Below are 15,538 nucleotides of genomic sequence, written 5' to 3' on the forward strand. Positions count from 1 at the left end.
CTTTTTCAAGGTTTTGTAGGCTTCTTTAATCTCTTCCAAAACTTAGGTAGTATTCTCTGATGTTCCTTTTTTCCCCTTGAGATTCTTAGGGCTTAAAAGTGATGACAGCCCCAACTCCATCATAGCAAGGTGGTACTGCCCTCAGGGTGGTAATCCTTGTGTAGCTGCCATCCCCAGTCCATGGGGTTCTGTCTCATTTTGATCAATAATCTTCCTTCCACACTCTTGAGGAAGTATTTCTGTCCTCCTGGAATGTTCTATGGCTTCAGCTCACCTTTTCAGAGGTCTCTGGTAGGTGGGCAGCTGCACCTCTCCAACCAGGTAATGTGTTACCTGGGCACCTACCCAGCTGTCAGGACTAACAAGACTCCCTCCATCTGTGGTTTTGATAATCCACATGAATTAATCTTTTCAGTCCAGAGGTGACTATCACCCCACTCATTTGACTGAGCATCCAGTGCCAGCAGGTACTTCTGGAAAGATCAAATTCTCCATATTATATTATGACTGTCAAGGTTTAATGTCAAGTGTAATGGAGAAATTCTTACATTTTTACATGGAATTAGATGCATTTGTAAAAACATGAAAATTACAATTAGACTAAAATTGCATCTAGGAAGAAATTACATCAAAACTCTCCAGTTGAACTTGATTGATAGTGTTAAATATGTTATAACATCAGTGGCACTGAGAAAATCCACAAGAGTCTGTAAGTCTTTAAATCAAAATAGTAGAATAAGACTTTATTGGTAATACATAAATGCTGAATATTTATAAAACTGTTAGAAATGCAGACACTGAATAAGTAATGGCATCTGTCATGGTTAACTCTGCTGCTCAATTTCAGGCCATTTTATAAATCCACATAGTGGTGGTTGTCTTCAGAAGGGTAAGATCTGATCCTAAGGTTTCAGAAGTGTGGACTTGTGAAAAAAAAAAAAAAATAAGAAAATGTATTTGATGTAAGCAGTAATATTTAGGGGTTTTTCCTCTTATGTTATATGACTTGATCTTTTGACTCCTGATTTTCTACAGAGTCAGTCAGAAGATAATGCTTACATTTATTGTGCATATCCTCATCTGCTGTAACTTGGAGCCCTGTATTCATGAGGATTAATGATGTGCTTACAGCCTTTTCATATTTCTCCTTCACTTATTTCACTATAAATACATTCATTTTTTTCCTTAAAAACCGAACCTTGAATTATAACTTTGTTGAGAACCATGTATTACTGAATACTGACTGTAGTGATTATACCAGTAGACTGAAAATGCAATCTCTTTCTTTCTCACTTAAGGATAAAAAGAGTTATTCCTGTCCTGTGTGTGAGAAGTCATTTTCTGAAGATCGACTTATAAAATCTCACATCAAGACAAACCACCCTGGTAAGAAAAAAATCAAGGAAGATTTCTCAGTCTTGCAATAAATGGATAAGGGTTTAGAATGAGTAGTGTAATGTGATTATATTCCTAAAAAAGAGTCTATTTCTAATTCAACTGGTTTAGAGTAAGAATTGTGTTGGGTTTGCAGATGTTAGAATTTAGAGTGAAAAGTGTTACTTTTTGAGCATGTGTGTTGTGGAGTATGTCAGGTAATTGTACTAAGAAATCTGTCTTCATTTGGCAAAGGGTGAATTCAAATTAAACACTGGCAAGTTTGGGACCAGGCATATAGACATCCTGTAGGAACCCAGGAGATGTAAAATTCCCACTGGCCTTACATGAACTGACAGAAATGTATTTAGGGCCATGATTTGTCTGTAGGTGACTAATGTGTGTGCAGAGCTGGCCCTGTGTGTGCCCAGGTCCTGTGGGCTGGGCTGCACCCCCAGGGCCAGCTGGAGTCTAGAGCAGGGCTCCTGCTAGGACAGCTGGGATGTGGTATGGCCAGCAGTAATCGAGCTGGCAAGCCTGGCTGGATCCAGCAAGCTGCTCCCAGCTCTGTTTATACCTTGCACTCTGGTGCCCTGATTTATCAGTGCAGGTACAAGATACCATGAATGTGGTGAGTCAGTGTGCTGTCCTTGAGTAAACAATCCTTTCTCAGATCTTGGGTATTTGATGCCAAAATGCTGGTGTGGGGACTGATTTAAACCTCACTGATGTGGACTCAGCAGAGCCACACTGGTGTGTCCCTGATTTCCTGCTTCTCAGGTTTGGTGTTACATTGGATGGAAAGCCCTGCTGCTACTGCAGAGGAGGGGGAGGTGACACTTTCATTAATTCATCTACAGTCCTCCTTATCACCTGACATAATTGGATAAAGAAGGAAAACACTGGTCATGCTCAGATTAAGTGTGAGGAAAAAACATCCAGTTAAAATGATGTAACTTTCCTTGTCTTTCTTATGTACAGCATAATGGGTAAAGCAGTAGTTTTATCTTCCTATTGCCACTAGATAGTGCTAGACCCGTGTTTTAAACAATTTCCTTCACTTTAATTTCATCCTTAACTCCCACTTCAGCTCTTTAGTTACTAAACCTCTTTATTTGCAGACCACTCCAGAGCAGTGTGGTTGGAGGGCTTGTCGTACGTCAGAGGACATGTCTGATGCAGGAAATTGAGATGAGAAAAGGCTTCTGAGCTATACTGTAGTCAGGAGGTATAACACCAGTAAGCATAGAAATTGAATCTCAAGAATTGTGCCTTTAAAGCCTTCTTGCTGCCTCAGACAGGGAGCAGAGGAGACTTCCCTAAATAACAAGATCTGTGAACTGGCAGGACATGATGTTCTGTGCCCTTACATGTTGTCATTAGGCTGCACTGATCCACTGAATGATCAGTGTGTGCTGTGTCTGAGGTCCAGAAATACCAGTTAACTCTGGATCTCTGAAGTACTAAACTCATGGATTTAAATACTCCTGAACAATTCATTTGGTATTTGAATCAGTCCAAAAAAAGTATAGTGAATTTTTTTTAAATTCAAGTGGGTCTTTTAAACTCTTACAATAGAAGTAAGGTCTAAGAAGAAAATCTGTGCTATTATTTTGTGTTTTTATCTTTCATTAATGTATCACAGGCACATAGAGCTTAAAGGCAGAATAGCAGATTTATTAGATGTATCTCTGTGTTACTAAAGAAATACTACATCTAATATGCCTGTGCAATAGTTATTCAAGAATCCTGTTTTAATATATGGAGAGAAATAATGCACAAATATTTTTTATTTCTCTGAATTTTCTCCCTGTAATCAGGAAGAAATCCTTTATTTGTACACAGTACTTAATTACCAGCCAAATAAGTGTGAGGGGTCTGATGATATAAGCTATTAAATACTGTAGGGGCATGAGTGCAGTTGTTTTCAGAAATGTAAATGAAACTTAATAAAGAAAAGACAGGTACTGTTAACAGGAATTGAATTTTAAAGGACATATCAAAAGTTAATTTAAACTAAAACACTTTCATATTTATCATTAAGGTGTTTCTTGAACTTCCCCTCTCCTTATTGTCATTCAGCACACCCCACCCCTTGTCCCTTCTGTTTCATCAATTAGAAAGTATGAAATCAAAAAGTACTCCTTCCTCTTCTGTATTTGCAGAGGAGTTGAATTTTGGTCCCATGAAGTCAGTGAGACTCTGTAGACTTTGGCAGAGCAGTATTTCAAATTAAAGTGATAAGAGAGCTTGGCTTTATTGCCCAATGATTTTTGTACTCAGCAGTGAAGGAGGAGTCTTGGGTTCTGGTCCCAGCTCTCAGAATTATCTACCTTTCATCCACTGTCTGATTTAATATGATATTTCTTAATAGTTCTGAGACATGAGAGGCATCAGCTTCCATGGCTCCCCACTGAGCAGACATCCTAGCCTGCAGTCATGAATGAAGGATCTAAGCCATGAAAGGCAGATGAGGGTTCAGACTTATGGCTGTATTTTTCTTTTTTTGGTACCTTAGAACTTCTCTCTGCTCAGTTCACAGGCTTTTATAGCTACAGGTTATTTTCCCTGTGCACATGAGTTCAGGCAGGATTTTTGTGATTCCATTCTGGGACCAGGCATCGAGAGACATGGTGATTTTGGTCAAAATATAGGAATACATCACCATCTTTCATGTCTTAAAGTTTAGATTGCATGAGCGTTGTACTTTCATTAAGTCAAGAGATAGCATTTCCTTCATCTGATGTGCATTGTGCAATTTGATTTATTTTTAAAAGCATCTGGCAATGTTTTCATTGTGTGTCTGGGCCACTTTAAATTAAACTTCATTATTTTGAACTTTTTCACTGTGACAACCAAAACATTATCTCATATGAAGGAAATACACAGAATTGAGTGTGTCTAGCTTGAATAAGAAAAGGCCAGGAGAGGAATCTTAATTGCTGTCTTCAGCAATCTAATTAAAAATAAGACAGAGAGAGATTTTTCTTGGAGCTCTACAATGAAGGGATGTCAGCTGAAACAAGGAGATTCTGACTAGAACTAGGAAAACAGTTTTGACTGTAAAGATGGTTAAACACTAGAATGGGCCAAGAGAGGTTGTAGAATCTGCATCCTTGGATATATTCAGAACAGGACTGGATATGACCCCAAGCAACCTGATGTAACTTTGAAAATGGAACTGTAAAGCTGACCCTGCTTGGAGTAGGTGACCTCAGAGGTCCCTTCCACTCACATTTGTGCCATGAGCCTGTTTTTTCCTTTAAAGTGCCTGATTATCAGCATTCTGAGCATTGTAGCTGTGGCTGAAGTGAATTGTCTTCAGATCCTTGACATTTGGGATGAAATCTTGAATAAAGCTTTTGAAAATATTGGGAAAAAAAAAAGTGCCAATTTAGCTTATGGGGAAGGTTCACAGTAATAAAATGGCCTTCTGTGCCAGTAGCTCAACCAATTTTTTTAATATTTAAAATAATATTTTTTTTAAATAGGTAGTGAGGACAGTGAGTTCACAGATCAGGAGAGAAAGGACAGAGCATACTAGAAGGCCTAAAGGAAAAAAAGGTCTTGTGCTCTTTGCTCAAGTCAGTTTTGAGTGGGACTAGGGGGAATAGAGCTTTTAAAAAGTTGGAATGAATCAGGATCTAGCTGTTCAATATTGCTTAGAAAATAATTCAATAATGTCCTTCTGGTTCTTACTACCTTTTGCATTTCTCTCAGAGGTTTCAATGACTACTATTTCTGAGATTCTTGGCAGAAGAGTTCAGCTGAAAGGACTTATTGGAAAACGAGCTGTGAAATGTCCCCACTGTGATTTTTATTTTATGAAGAATGGGTCAGACCTTCAACGTCATATTTGGGCTCATGAAGGTAAAACTTTGGTTTTAAGCTTTTGGGCTTATAATGAGTCTCATATTCCACTGAAGCTTTGCTGACATAAAAAAACAGATTGAAATAAATTTCAATACTCAAATGCAAAACTTTAAGCTACATTGGAGGTTAATTAATTAGTTCAGTGGATTCTGGATCACCTATGGAACTCCACACTCAGAACTTGAACAGACAGTTTAAATGTTTTATAAAAATTAATAAAATTCTGATGCATTTTTTTTCCAAAACTCATTCATAATCATCTATAAAGTATTCTGTGTGAGTAAGGAGGAATGGATTAAATACATGCTCAGTATTTTAAAACAAGTAATTTTTCGGTATCTTCTGATGAGTCTCTGCTGCTCCTTTTACATTTGTCCAAAAATCCAAAAATTGTCTGGAAATCTGTTAGCCAGTTGAAATCCAGTTGCTTTGATGTATATACATAAATTCTGTGAGTATTTTAATTAAATCCTGCAAAACATGGCAGCTAGCTGACACAAACACAGACACTGTGATCAAAATCCCCTAAGATAATGATTCTCATATTTATGACTTTTTTAGGGAGAAATTCCAGTGATATGGCAACACATGGGTTAAAAATGCCTTGAGTTTAAAATATTTAGACAGTAAAATCTTGTGTCTACCCAGTCTATGTATTTTTATAGAAGATTGAAGGCAGTTTACATGGTCTTCACTCATGTTAGTAATCTGTGGAGCAGATTGCCTGTGATTTTAGGTTTTTTAGCCATCCCTCTGCATAAAGGGGATAATGGGATTTGGTGCTCTCAAACTGGTGTCTTGTTTCCAAAGTGTTCCCATATAGGTAGTTCAGCGTTTTTGTTTGAGTGCTCTAACTGTGAGCTTTCCTGCCTGTGTAGCAGAGCAGGGCCTCTCTCCAGTGCCCTTCCTCCATTAAGGAGTTTAGGTAAGGCAGAAGGTACCTTGGAGAAATTCCTTGTGTATTCCCTAGACAGTTCTTTTATTCTCTCTGGATCTGGGAACCTGTGTCATCTAACTAGCAGGAGAAAGAGCTGAATAGAAATTTCTTCCCAAATGAAAGTGTGCAATCAAATCTGCCTAAAGCAGGCTGTAATTCCTCATGATTGTAAATCTAGTTTTAAGGTCATGAGTATCAATCTAGAATGAGCAGACCCTCATGAAACTGTTGAATTACTCTGCCAGTTCAGATTTATTCAGATTTTCTTTGAAAGATTTACTTTATTCTTATAGACCTTTTGTTAGATGATGCACTGGGTTTCTCTCTTTGTGCTTTGTACAGTTTAAGGGAAATGAAGTTTTAAGTGCTTGTACCTGCCAGAACCATTAGCAAATCTGACACTAATTAACAATAAAACACAGCTTGCACATTAAACTTCTGCTTTCATATTAACTGCCTAATGAAGCAGCCCTCCTTACAACAGGTTTCCTCACTGTTGACTGTAGTAAATGGAGAATAGTTTGAACATGAAGACTTCTGGAGGGAGACATGTCCACCAGCTTGGCATCAATGTAGGCAGTCTGGACTTTACTTCTTAATGAGGGGTAGGCATAGCAAGGCCCAAATATCAGTATTTTCTTCCTAAACTCAGTACCTGGCTTCAGTAGGCAGTATTTAATTGTGAAAGAACTCCTTGTTTCTCGTAGCAAGTTAAGTGATGCTGTCATGAGCTCAGCATCATTTACACAGAAGCTAGAGATGGAATTTCTTATTAGTAGAGCTCCAAATTTTGAAGTGTTTCTCTTTGTCCATGTTGTTCACATGATCTGAAATTTCTTTCAATCGATTGTCCACCCTCATGGAAAGGCACAGCCTGGTTGTTTCATGGTATATTTTTTTTTTATTTTAGGTGTCAAACCCTTCAAATGTTCCCTGTGTGAGTATGCCACTCGCAGCAAGAGCAACCTGAAAGCTCACATGAATCGTCACAGCACAGAGAAAACCCACCTCTGTGATATGTGTGGGAAAAAGTTCAAATCAAAAGGCACTTTGAAGAGCCATAAACTCCTGCATACTGCTGATGGTAAGTGCATGTTTATTAAATCTATTTTAGGACAATAAATATAGTTTGTACTACCAGCCTTATTAACAAATGCTTTTTCAGTTGAACACTTAGTGTGATTTACAGATTTTGTTTATTCCCAGGAGACACCATTTAGGAAATAATTTAAAACTTTGTGAAATTAATTTCTGTGAAAGACAGACAGCTGTCTCTGAAATACTAGATTTCTCTGAAATTTGTGTTGGCTTTGTATGCCTTCTTTGTTCTTACAGAAAATGGTTTATGTCAATAGAAATTTGAGATTGCTGAGTTCTGTATTCAAGTCTCTTATTGTTTGATTCTGTGAGAATGTTATGAGGATCTTGGTGTCTAATCAGCCAGTGACAAACCTGGGTACTTACTCTCTACAGTCTCACATGCAGCACCTCATTTGTCCTGCAATTTTAATATTTCTGTGATGATAACCAAAAAAAGCAAGCTGCACATCCAGAAAAGTATCCCATTTTAAATCAAAGTTTAGAGCACAACAATACTTTATTATTCTGTGATTATCATTTTGAAGTAAATTATTTAGCAGGATAAGTTGTACAAACCTTCATTATGATTTAATAGCTTGATCTTTGTTACTCATGCAATTGTGTGAAACCTCATTCCACTTTTTATTGACCATTTAATTTAGATTCTTTTTTTTTTTTTTTAAATTACATCTTCAGGGAAATCACACAATGCTGTGATACATTTTTACAATATATTTGAAGTTTCTGTATCAGAGATTTTTTTTTTAATGCTTATGTCTGTGTGTTTAAAAGAAAGAGACAATCCCTTTTACATCAGTATGCCATATCTTACAGGAAGATTATAGTTGGTAGTAAATCACTTGTTGTTCAAAAATTATTTTCCAGTATTTTGAAATAACTTAATCTGTAACAAGTAGGTCTGGCACATGCATCTAAAATTCATATGTGAAAATCAAGAGTTTAGTTACCAAATGCAAACCTCAGCTGATTCCTGGCTAGGAGAAGAAGGCAAGCTGCTATATTTGAATGAAAAGAAAACTTCAAGCATGATCAGTCTTTAAAGAAAAATAAAAAGGTATCTTTCCATGGCCCTGTAAAAAAAATCACTTCATGGGGTTTCATTTCAAAACCTTTCTGTTTTTTTTCACCATCTGGCATGATCAAATAGTGAAATTCAGCAATGAAACTTGAATTTGTTTTTCTCCTGTTTGTTAGTTAGATTTCTTGAGCAAATCTATATGTGTGTAAGTCATTACTGCAGTTCATCTGAGGCTGCTTTGAAATTTGATCTTGTTAAGAATAGCACTAAGTTGAGCAGGATCTTGCCATGTCTGGATTGGATTTAAAAGTGTGAAGTTATCTTTAAACATTTAAGTCCTGTGAGAAACTGTGTATTCTTTTATAAGTTACTGCTAGGTCAGACTGAAACCTTGGCTCTAGAGGCATTGTTATTACCAGGAGTCTTCTTTATCTGGCTTCAAACTCATCATCTTCTGGAATAACTCCAGTGACTCCTAGTGGAACATATCCCAGCCTGTCAGAGGGGTGATGGGGATTGGAGCAGGGTGGTCCCTTCCACCCAAACCATTCCATGACTATGTGTTCATTTTTGGTGAACCTCCATTTTTGATTGGTACAAATAAATACAAGACTTAGGCTCTTTTGCCTTGCTTTTCACACTTCCAAAACTGTTCCAGGAAATTTCCAGTACCTTTGGAAGGTGATTTTTACCACTGGCTCCAGTGGAAGCAGGTTCTCACTGTCTGTAGAGTGTTAAGTAATTTTCCTCACTATGTCAACCCCAACAAATTTTCATGCATTTCAAACACCTGTGAAAAAAGAAGAGGACATTTGTCACCTGAAATGTGGTTTGTCAGGGCACTTTCAGCCTCTTGAGTGACAGTTTCTCTTTGCCCAGTGTCCCTTGCTGTACTGACAGCACTGCCAAAGTTCTTAGCAGCACACATCTGGTGTTCTTCAGTTATTTCACAAATAAGTGAATTTGAAAGCTGTTTTTATGCGTCTTGTCTTTCTGACTTATGAATCCAAGCAATTTTTGTTCAAATATCAGAGCCCTGCAAGGTCAATTTAAGTTGTGGAATATAAAGTAGTTTTTGTGTCTGATTTATTCTTTTCCAGAAGACAGACTTCTCAAGAGTGACATGATAGAAAGCAATTCTGTAGTCCAGGGTCATTACTGTTTGTGGTTAGAAGTAAACCAGAAAGTCTGATTTTCATTATTTTATTTAGATACCAGAAGATTCTTTTTAGCCATGTTTTATAGAAATTTTCACACTTAGTAGAAAATGCTTTTACCTTTTTCATCAGCATCATGAATATAAAGAAACCCCATCTCTTTGTGATAATACAGAATATTACCTATTCTACTTTGCCTTTTAGTTCTTTTACTTTTGGAGTATTTTTTAGTGTATCCTTATTCCACATCAGTCAAATACAATTTGCCAGCCATGCACATTTAATTCAGGAATGAAGTCCTTCTTTATTTAATGCACCTTGTAATTTGGCTGGGGATAGCAGGACTGATAGACTCTTAGAGGCAAAATAAGGAGAAAGAAAGTGTGAAAGCCAAAGAATAAAAGCAAGAAAATTGTGTTCATTTGAATCATAGGGGAGAAAACAGATTAGTGAGAAAGACTGCTTCGAGGGGAAAATGTATTTGAATCATAGCAATTCAGTATTTGGGACAGAAATAACTAAACCCATGTGAACATGATCAAACATTGGTGTTTTCAGGATTTCCAAGCGTGCTTTACAAATAGCAAAGTAGCTATGCCTGCAGTTGTAAATAATGGATTTCCTTCTTCCATTTAGAGTGCATCATAACAATTCTTCTTTCCCAAGTGACTATTGCAAAAGAATCCACAGCATTTAATGTTTATAATTTAAAGATTACACTCCAGCCTTTTTTCCTCCCTTATTCTGCTCTTCACTGTATTTAACCAAAATTTTGCAGAGCAAGTCCAGACTTCTCGTATTGCTCATTGTTCATTCTTGGCATTTTGGAATTTATCTTTATGAGGAAACAGAATCAGTAGTTTTTTGAACTTTAATAGAAAAAAATTATTCAATTTCCTATTCTCATTGCAGGAAAGCAGTTTAAATGCACAGTATGTGACTATACAGCTGCCCAGAAACCACAGCTCCTACGTCATATGGAACAACATGTCTCTTTCAAGGTAAAAAAACATGTAAATCATGCTTAAACTTACTAGGAAATACACACAACTTTAGATAACAAGATTAAAATTGGCACATTTTCTTGTTTGATGAAAGTTAACAGTATAGAAACACTTTAATATTAATTTGGAAATTTTGGCTTTATATTCAGACTTTTGAGGTAGGGTTATTTTGTTCATTATGAGTTTGAAATTAGTAGTTTTACTTGACAAAAATATCTGTATGTTGCCATATGTAACAAATTTATTAGGTTTGATTGTCAGTCCTTGAGTGACTGAATCTAATATGTGCCTTAAAATGTCCTAGGGAGGTGTGAAAGCAAATCCTTGCCCACCTTAATTTCCCCTTAAATTTGCCACTCTCTTGTACTATAGATTAGTTCATACACTTCAAGAAAATTGAAGAGAATTCATTTTAAAACACATCATTTACCTCAAGCATACATTGGAAAGAGTTTTGAAAATTGTTAATGTTTCTATAAAGTATTTAGGTTAGAGATACAGTTTATTTTAATAAATGGTAATAAGTTTTTATTTCTAAATTTCACATTGGTTTTCAGTGTGATAGGTCCTAATGTAATATATTCTGAAATGTTATATTCAGTAAATAGGAATTATACTGGTTCCTTTTCCAGAAAAGACAGCACTTTTTATTTATGAAGATGTTCATTTTAATGTGAGGCTTTATCTTAACAGTGATCATATTTCTTATTGAAAACATCATAACTAATACTATTTTCATATTATCTAACAGATCATTTTACTTCTGTAAAGAGTACACTGCTGGCATTCTTAATAAGCACCATAAAGCAGCAAGGCAAGCAGTCTTTTCAGTCATGGTTTAAGTTTTGGAAGACAAAAAGAATCATCTAAAGAGATGATACATTTTGAAAAAATATTTTTTCTGTCTAAAGTATGTGGTTTTGCTCTGGACTTACATTTTTAAAATATTTTTTGTAAATGAAAATACACTTTTTTTCTTTTTTGATGGCTAAAGTGATGAATGTACTCACAGTGCAGTTTTTGAAATGTAGCTGGTTCTGACCTTGGGATCTGCCTGCACCTAAGTGTGGCAGTTCAAGACATTGTCAAGAGAACTGAACACTGGATTAGATCAATCAGGAATATTTGTTTAAAGGAGTTCAAAAAATGTTTGCCTCCTTCTAGGACAGTTGTTTGCATGCTTATCAGACTCAGAGAAATGTCACTACTTATGTGACCTAATGATCCTTTAATCCATCGTATTTCCCAGCTCCATGAATTTGCAATCCTGCTATCCAATAGCAGGCAGCACTCCTGACTTGCACAAGTGAATGCTGCAAGAGCACAGCAGTCTGTCTGGATTATTTTCTCTAAAAAAATGACAGTTTCAGCAATAGAAAGAGAATACCCATCTCTGAACTACTGAGTAGCTGAATGTTACAGCACCCTCTGAAGCATAAGGTTAAGGGGAGCCTGAACATCACTTTTCTTCCTTATTTTTGCTGTTTGGAGCCTGAAGGAAGATCATGAGCAGTGAGCTTAGAGTGTTCTAATCAATGTACCCTGACTGCAGACATTTCCCTGCTTAAAATTCAGCTCCCAGATGAACATTTCTGTACCAACCATTTTCTGCTGAGGAGCTTTAGGTGGGGGCTGCTGTGCATGAAACATTTTCCATCCTGTTCCGGGGTACTTGACTTTTCCCTGAGGTTTTTGGTCAATGTCTGCATGCTTTTACAGGACCTAATGGTTGTGTCAAGCTTCCTATAACTGTAATATATCTCAGTCAGAAAGTTATTATAGAGGTTAACTTTAGGCTCAAATGTTTGTTTTCCTAATTTTTTTTTCTTTAGGAATTTGCCTTTCTGCCAGTTGAAGAGAGACAAAAAAAATGAATTAATTTAGTTGCGAAAATCAGCTCACCAAATGGTGAGAGAAATGCAAATTCCAGGGAAAGATGAAAGGGAAAGAAAAGGTAAAAAGGAAAATAAAGGAAACCTGTTAAATTAGATTTGCTGTACAATCATGTTGTACTTTCAGTTATTTTAGTTGTCTTGCTGCCCTTTTTTAGACCAAAGCTCACAGCAACTGAGTAATTTCATAGCAGAGAGTCTCCACATGGTCACACCTGTTACCATTAATTATGAAAACACAATTTACTGAATTACAAAAACTGGATAATAATCTTATAATAGTGAGAATACTTGTTGTTTTGACATAATAAAAAGTACCAAATTTAGGTAATGTTTAGTTACATCTTCAACTTACTCTGAATTTTCGAGGGTTTCCTTGAAAGATACCCAAGCCTGAAATGGTTTCTTGGGATCAAAACATTGCAGCTTAGACCTGTATCCTGAAGAGATGAGGAAATATAGTCCAACATTTTCCTTTTTGCCCCCAGCCCTTCCGCTGTGCACATTGCCACTATTCCTGCAATATTTCTGGTTCCCTGAAGAGGCATTACAACAGGAAGCATCCTAATGAAGAGTATGTCAATGCAGGGTCTGGGGAGCCTGCAGCTGAAGCTCTTATCCAGCAAGGTACATCTCCACCATATAAAATTTGTTGGGTTTTTATTGTTTTTTTTCTTTTTTCCTGGAGTGAACTTGGTGTGAAGATAAACTTTTGTGCTGTATTGTTCTTCAGTTTATTGGGTGTTATTTGATAAATCATTATTCCTTTTTAGTAATTCTGAAATGGCCACCTTTTACCCTTCATTCAGATTCCTTTGTCCTTGGTTTTTAAGGGTGTGGGAACCAGAGTTTTGTTTGACCTTGCCTGTGCTATTTGTTGTTGCATACATTTATCATTTACACTTGTTTGTCTCTTTTGTAAGACAAGTATCACTGTATGTTGAAATGAATGATAAATATCTACTGTTCTGCTGATAAATTTCTGTGACAATTCTGCAAGGTTGAATTCCAGGTAAGGTTGAGCAAATATAAGGAAAGAGACTGAAGATTAAATGGCAGCAAATTATTCCCCCACTAAAAAAATCTGGGGAGAAAAGAAAATACAGGTAAAACAGGTTAGGAATTGTTATGCTCAGAATCTTGTTTATGGGCAAAGGAAGCACGCTTTGTTCTGTGTAAGTAAGCCAAGAATTTGTCAGTAGTATAAAAAAAATCTTAACAGTCTAATTTAAGTTTTGTCTGACTCCCAGAAGTAGTTCTGCTGTTACACACTGGATTGATGAACCAAAGAAAAGGAGAAGGCCAGATTAAATATTAAATTGTGTGGAAAAGATTTTAATTCTTGGTAAAACTTAAGTTTCCTTCTTTATTACTCATAATTTTAGAGCGTTTTCCCTATTTTTTAATAAAAACTACCAACAGTTTCATATTTTGGAATCTTCAGTTTCTGATTTTGTTGAAGAGGAATAGAGACCAAAATAATGCTGTTGTATTATATAATGAATTAAATTTAATTCCTTTAAGGTTACATTATTTCTAAATGCTATTTCCAAATCATTACTCTAACACATAACTAACATAATAACATAGTAATCTAACACATGACATAATCTATTGAAGGTCTTAATCCATTGTTAAATATTGAAATCATGACACAGAGAAAGATAACTCAGGGAGTTAAAGGGAGACTCTCCCTTTAAACTTGCTCTATGAGGGGAAATTGTATAGCTACAATAAGTAATCTGAGTCTCTGTTGGTTTTATATAACATTTGTTTCCCTTTGTCAGAAAAAAAACCCAAAAAAATTTTAAAAGTAAATATCTTTAACAAGATAGGAATATGTAGTATAATTGTACAATTATTTTCACACAGTACAAGTCCATGGGAAACCTGCAGTTGTTTTAAGGAAGTAATATTTAATATTGGTCAGTACTCAGAGCCTCTATTCTGTAGTCACCCAGGTGAAGGAAGAACTCTTCACTGTGGGGAGCTTTGTTTAACTTTCCAAATATCTGAGCACTGCAAAGAATTATTTGTCTGTAGCCACTCTCAGGAAAAGATATGAGAGAATGAATTCTCCTAGTATAAATTAGGGATCATACTTGCAATGTTTAGAACAAAGAAAATTAATCTTATACTGATTAAGCTTTCCTTCCCCTTTGGGAGCCAGATAAATGCCCTTTGGAAAACAACTCTTTTCCACTGAAACAAAAGAACTGTAAAGTTGTTGAGATGCAAGAGTAGCCTTAAAATGGAGACACTGGAGTGAGATGAGAGAGAAAAGTCTTTAACTTTTTTCTATGATGGATTTCCTTTTCCCACCACATTGGAACATTGGACAGGATGAAATTGAACAAGTTCAAATGTCAGTTTCTGCCCCCAGGATGGAATAATGCCTGGCACTAGTCTGAGTGGGGAGATCAGCCCTGCAGACAGGGATCAGCTCTGCAGGAGCCAGCAGTGAGCCCTGGCAGCCCAGAGGGCAAATCCCCTCCTGGGGTGCATTAAACACAGCATGGCCAGCAGGAAAAGGAGAGGATTATCCTGCTGTGCTCAGAGCTGGAGCCCTGAGTGAGGGCTGGGACCAGGAGAGGATGAGAAGGTTCATGGCTGCATCCAGAGGGTGACAGAGATGGTGATGGGGCTGGAAGTCATGTCCTGTGAGGAGCACCTGGGGGCTCTGGGCTGGTCTGGTTTGGAGAGGAGGGGGCTGAGGGGTGACCCCATTGCTCTAGAGCAGCTTCCTGAGGGGGGAAGGGGAGAGGGAGGTGCTGAGCTCTCCTCCTTCTGATCCAATGCTAGAACACATTGGAATGGTTCAAAACCATTCTTGGGAGGTTTAGACTGGGCATTTGGAAGCATTTCTTTACTGAGAGGGAGGTCAAAGAGTGGAACAGGCTTCCCAGAGAGGTGATCAATGCTGAGGGCTGTCAGTGTTTAAGGGACTTTTGGGCAATGCCCTCAACAATAGCTTTACCTTTGATCATCCCTGAACTGGTCTGGAATTGGGCTGGATGGTCCTTGTAGGTCCCTACAACTGGAACAGCCTGTTCTGTTCTTTCCATCTCTGACTTTGCATCCTTCTGTCTCTTCCTCTCCTTACACAGCATTTATATTTCCTGTGCTGACAGTAGTGCTGTGCCTGTTCTCCACATTCACCTGTGAAAAAGGCATTTCAGAGT

General features: G+C 37.1%; 1 protein-coding gene across 1 annotated transcript in view; it reads left to right on the forward strand.

Moving 5' to 3' along the window:
• Window positions 1–15,538, forward strand: part of ZFAT (zinc finger and AT-hook domain containing) — a 75,619-nt gene that overhangs the window by 40,772 nt on the left and 19,309 nt on the right. Inside the window, exons 8-12 of the mRNA XM_056485292.1 lie at window positions 1,299–1,386; window positions 5,095–5,244; window positions 7,095–7,268; window positions 10,373–10,461; window positions 12,845–12,983. Of these exons, the coding sequence (XP_056341267.1) occupies window positions 1,299–1,386; window positions 5,095–5,244; window positions 7,095–7,268; window positions 10,373–10,461; window positions 12,845–12,983 (640 nt within the window). The remainder of the gene's footprint in view (window positions 1–1,298; window positions 1,387–5,094; window positions 5,245–7,094; window positions 7,269–10,372; window positions 10,462–12,844; window positions 12,984–15,538) is intronic.

This window comes from Oenanthe melanoleuca, chromosome 2, assembly GCF_029582105.1.
Source record: "Oenanthe melanoleuca isolate GR-GAL-2019-014 chromosome 2, OMel1.0, whole genome shotgun sequence".
In the NCBI taxonomy this organism is placed as follows: Eukaryota; Metazoa; Chordata; class Aves; order Passeriformes; family Muscicapidae; genus Oenanthe; species Oenanthe melanoleuca.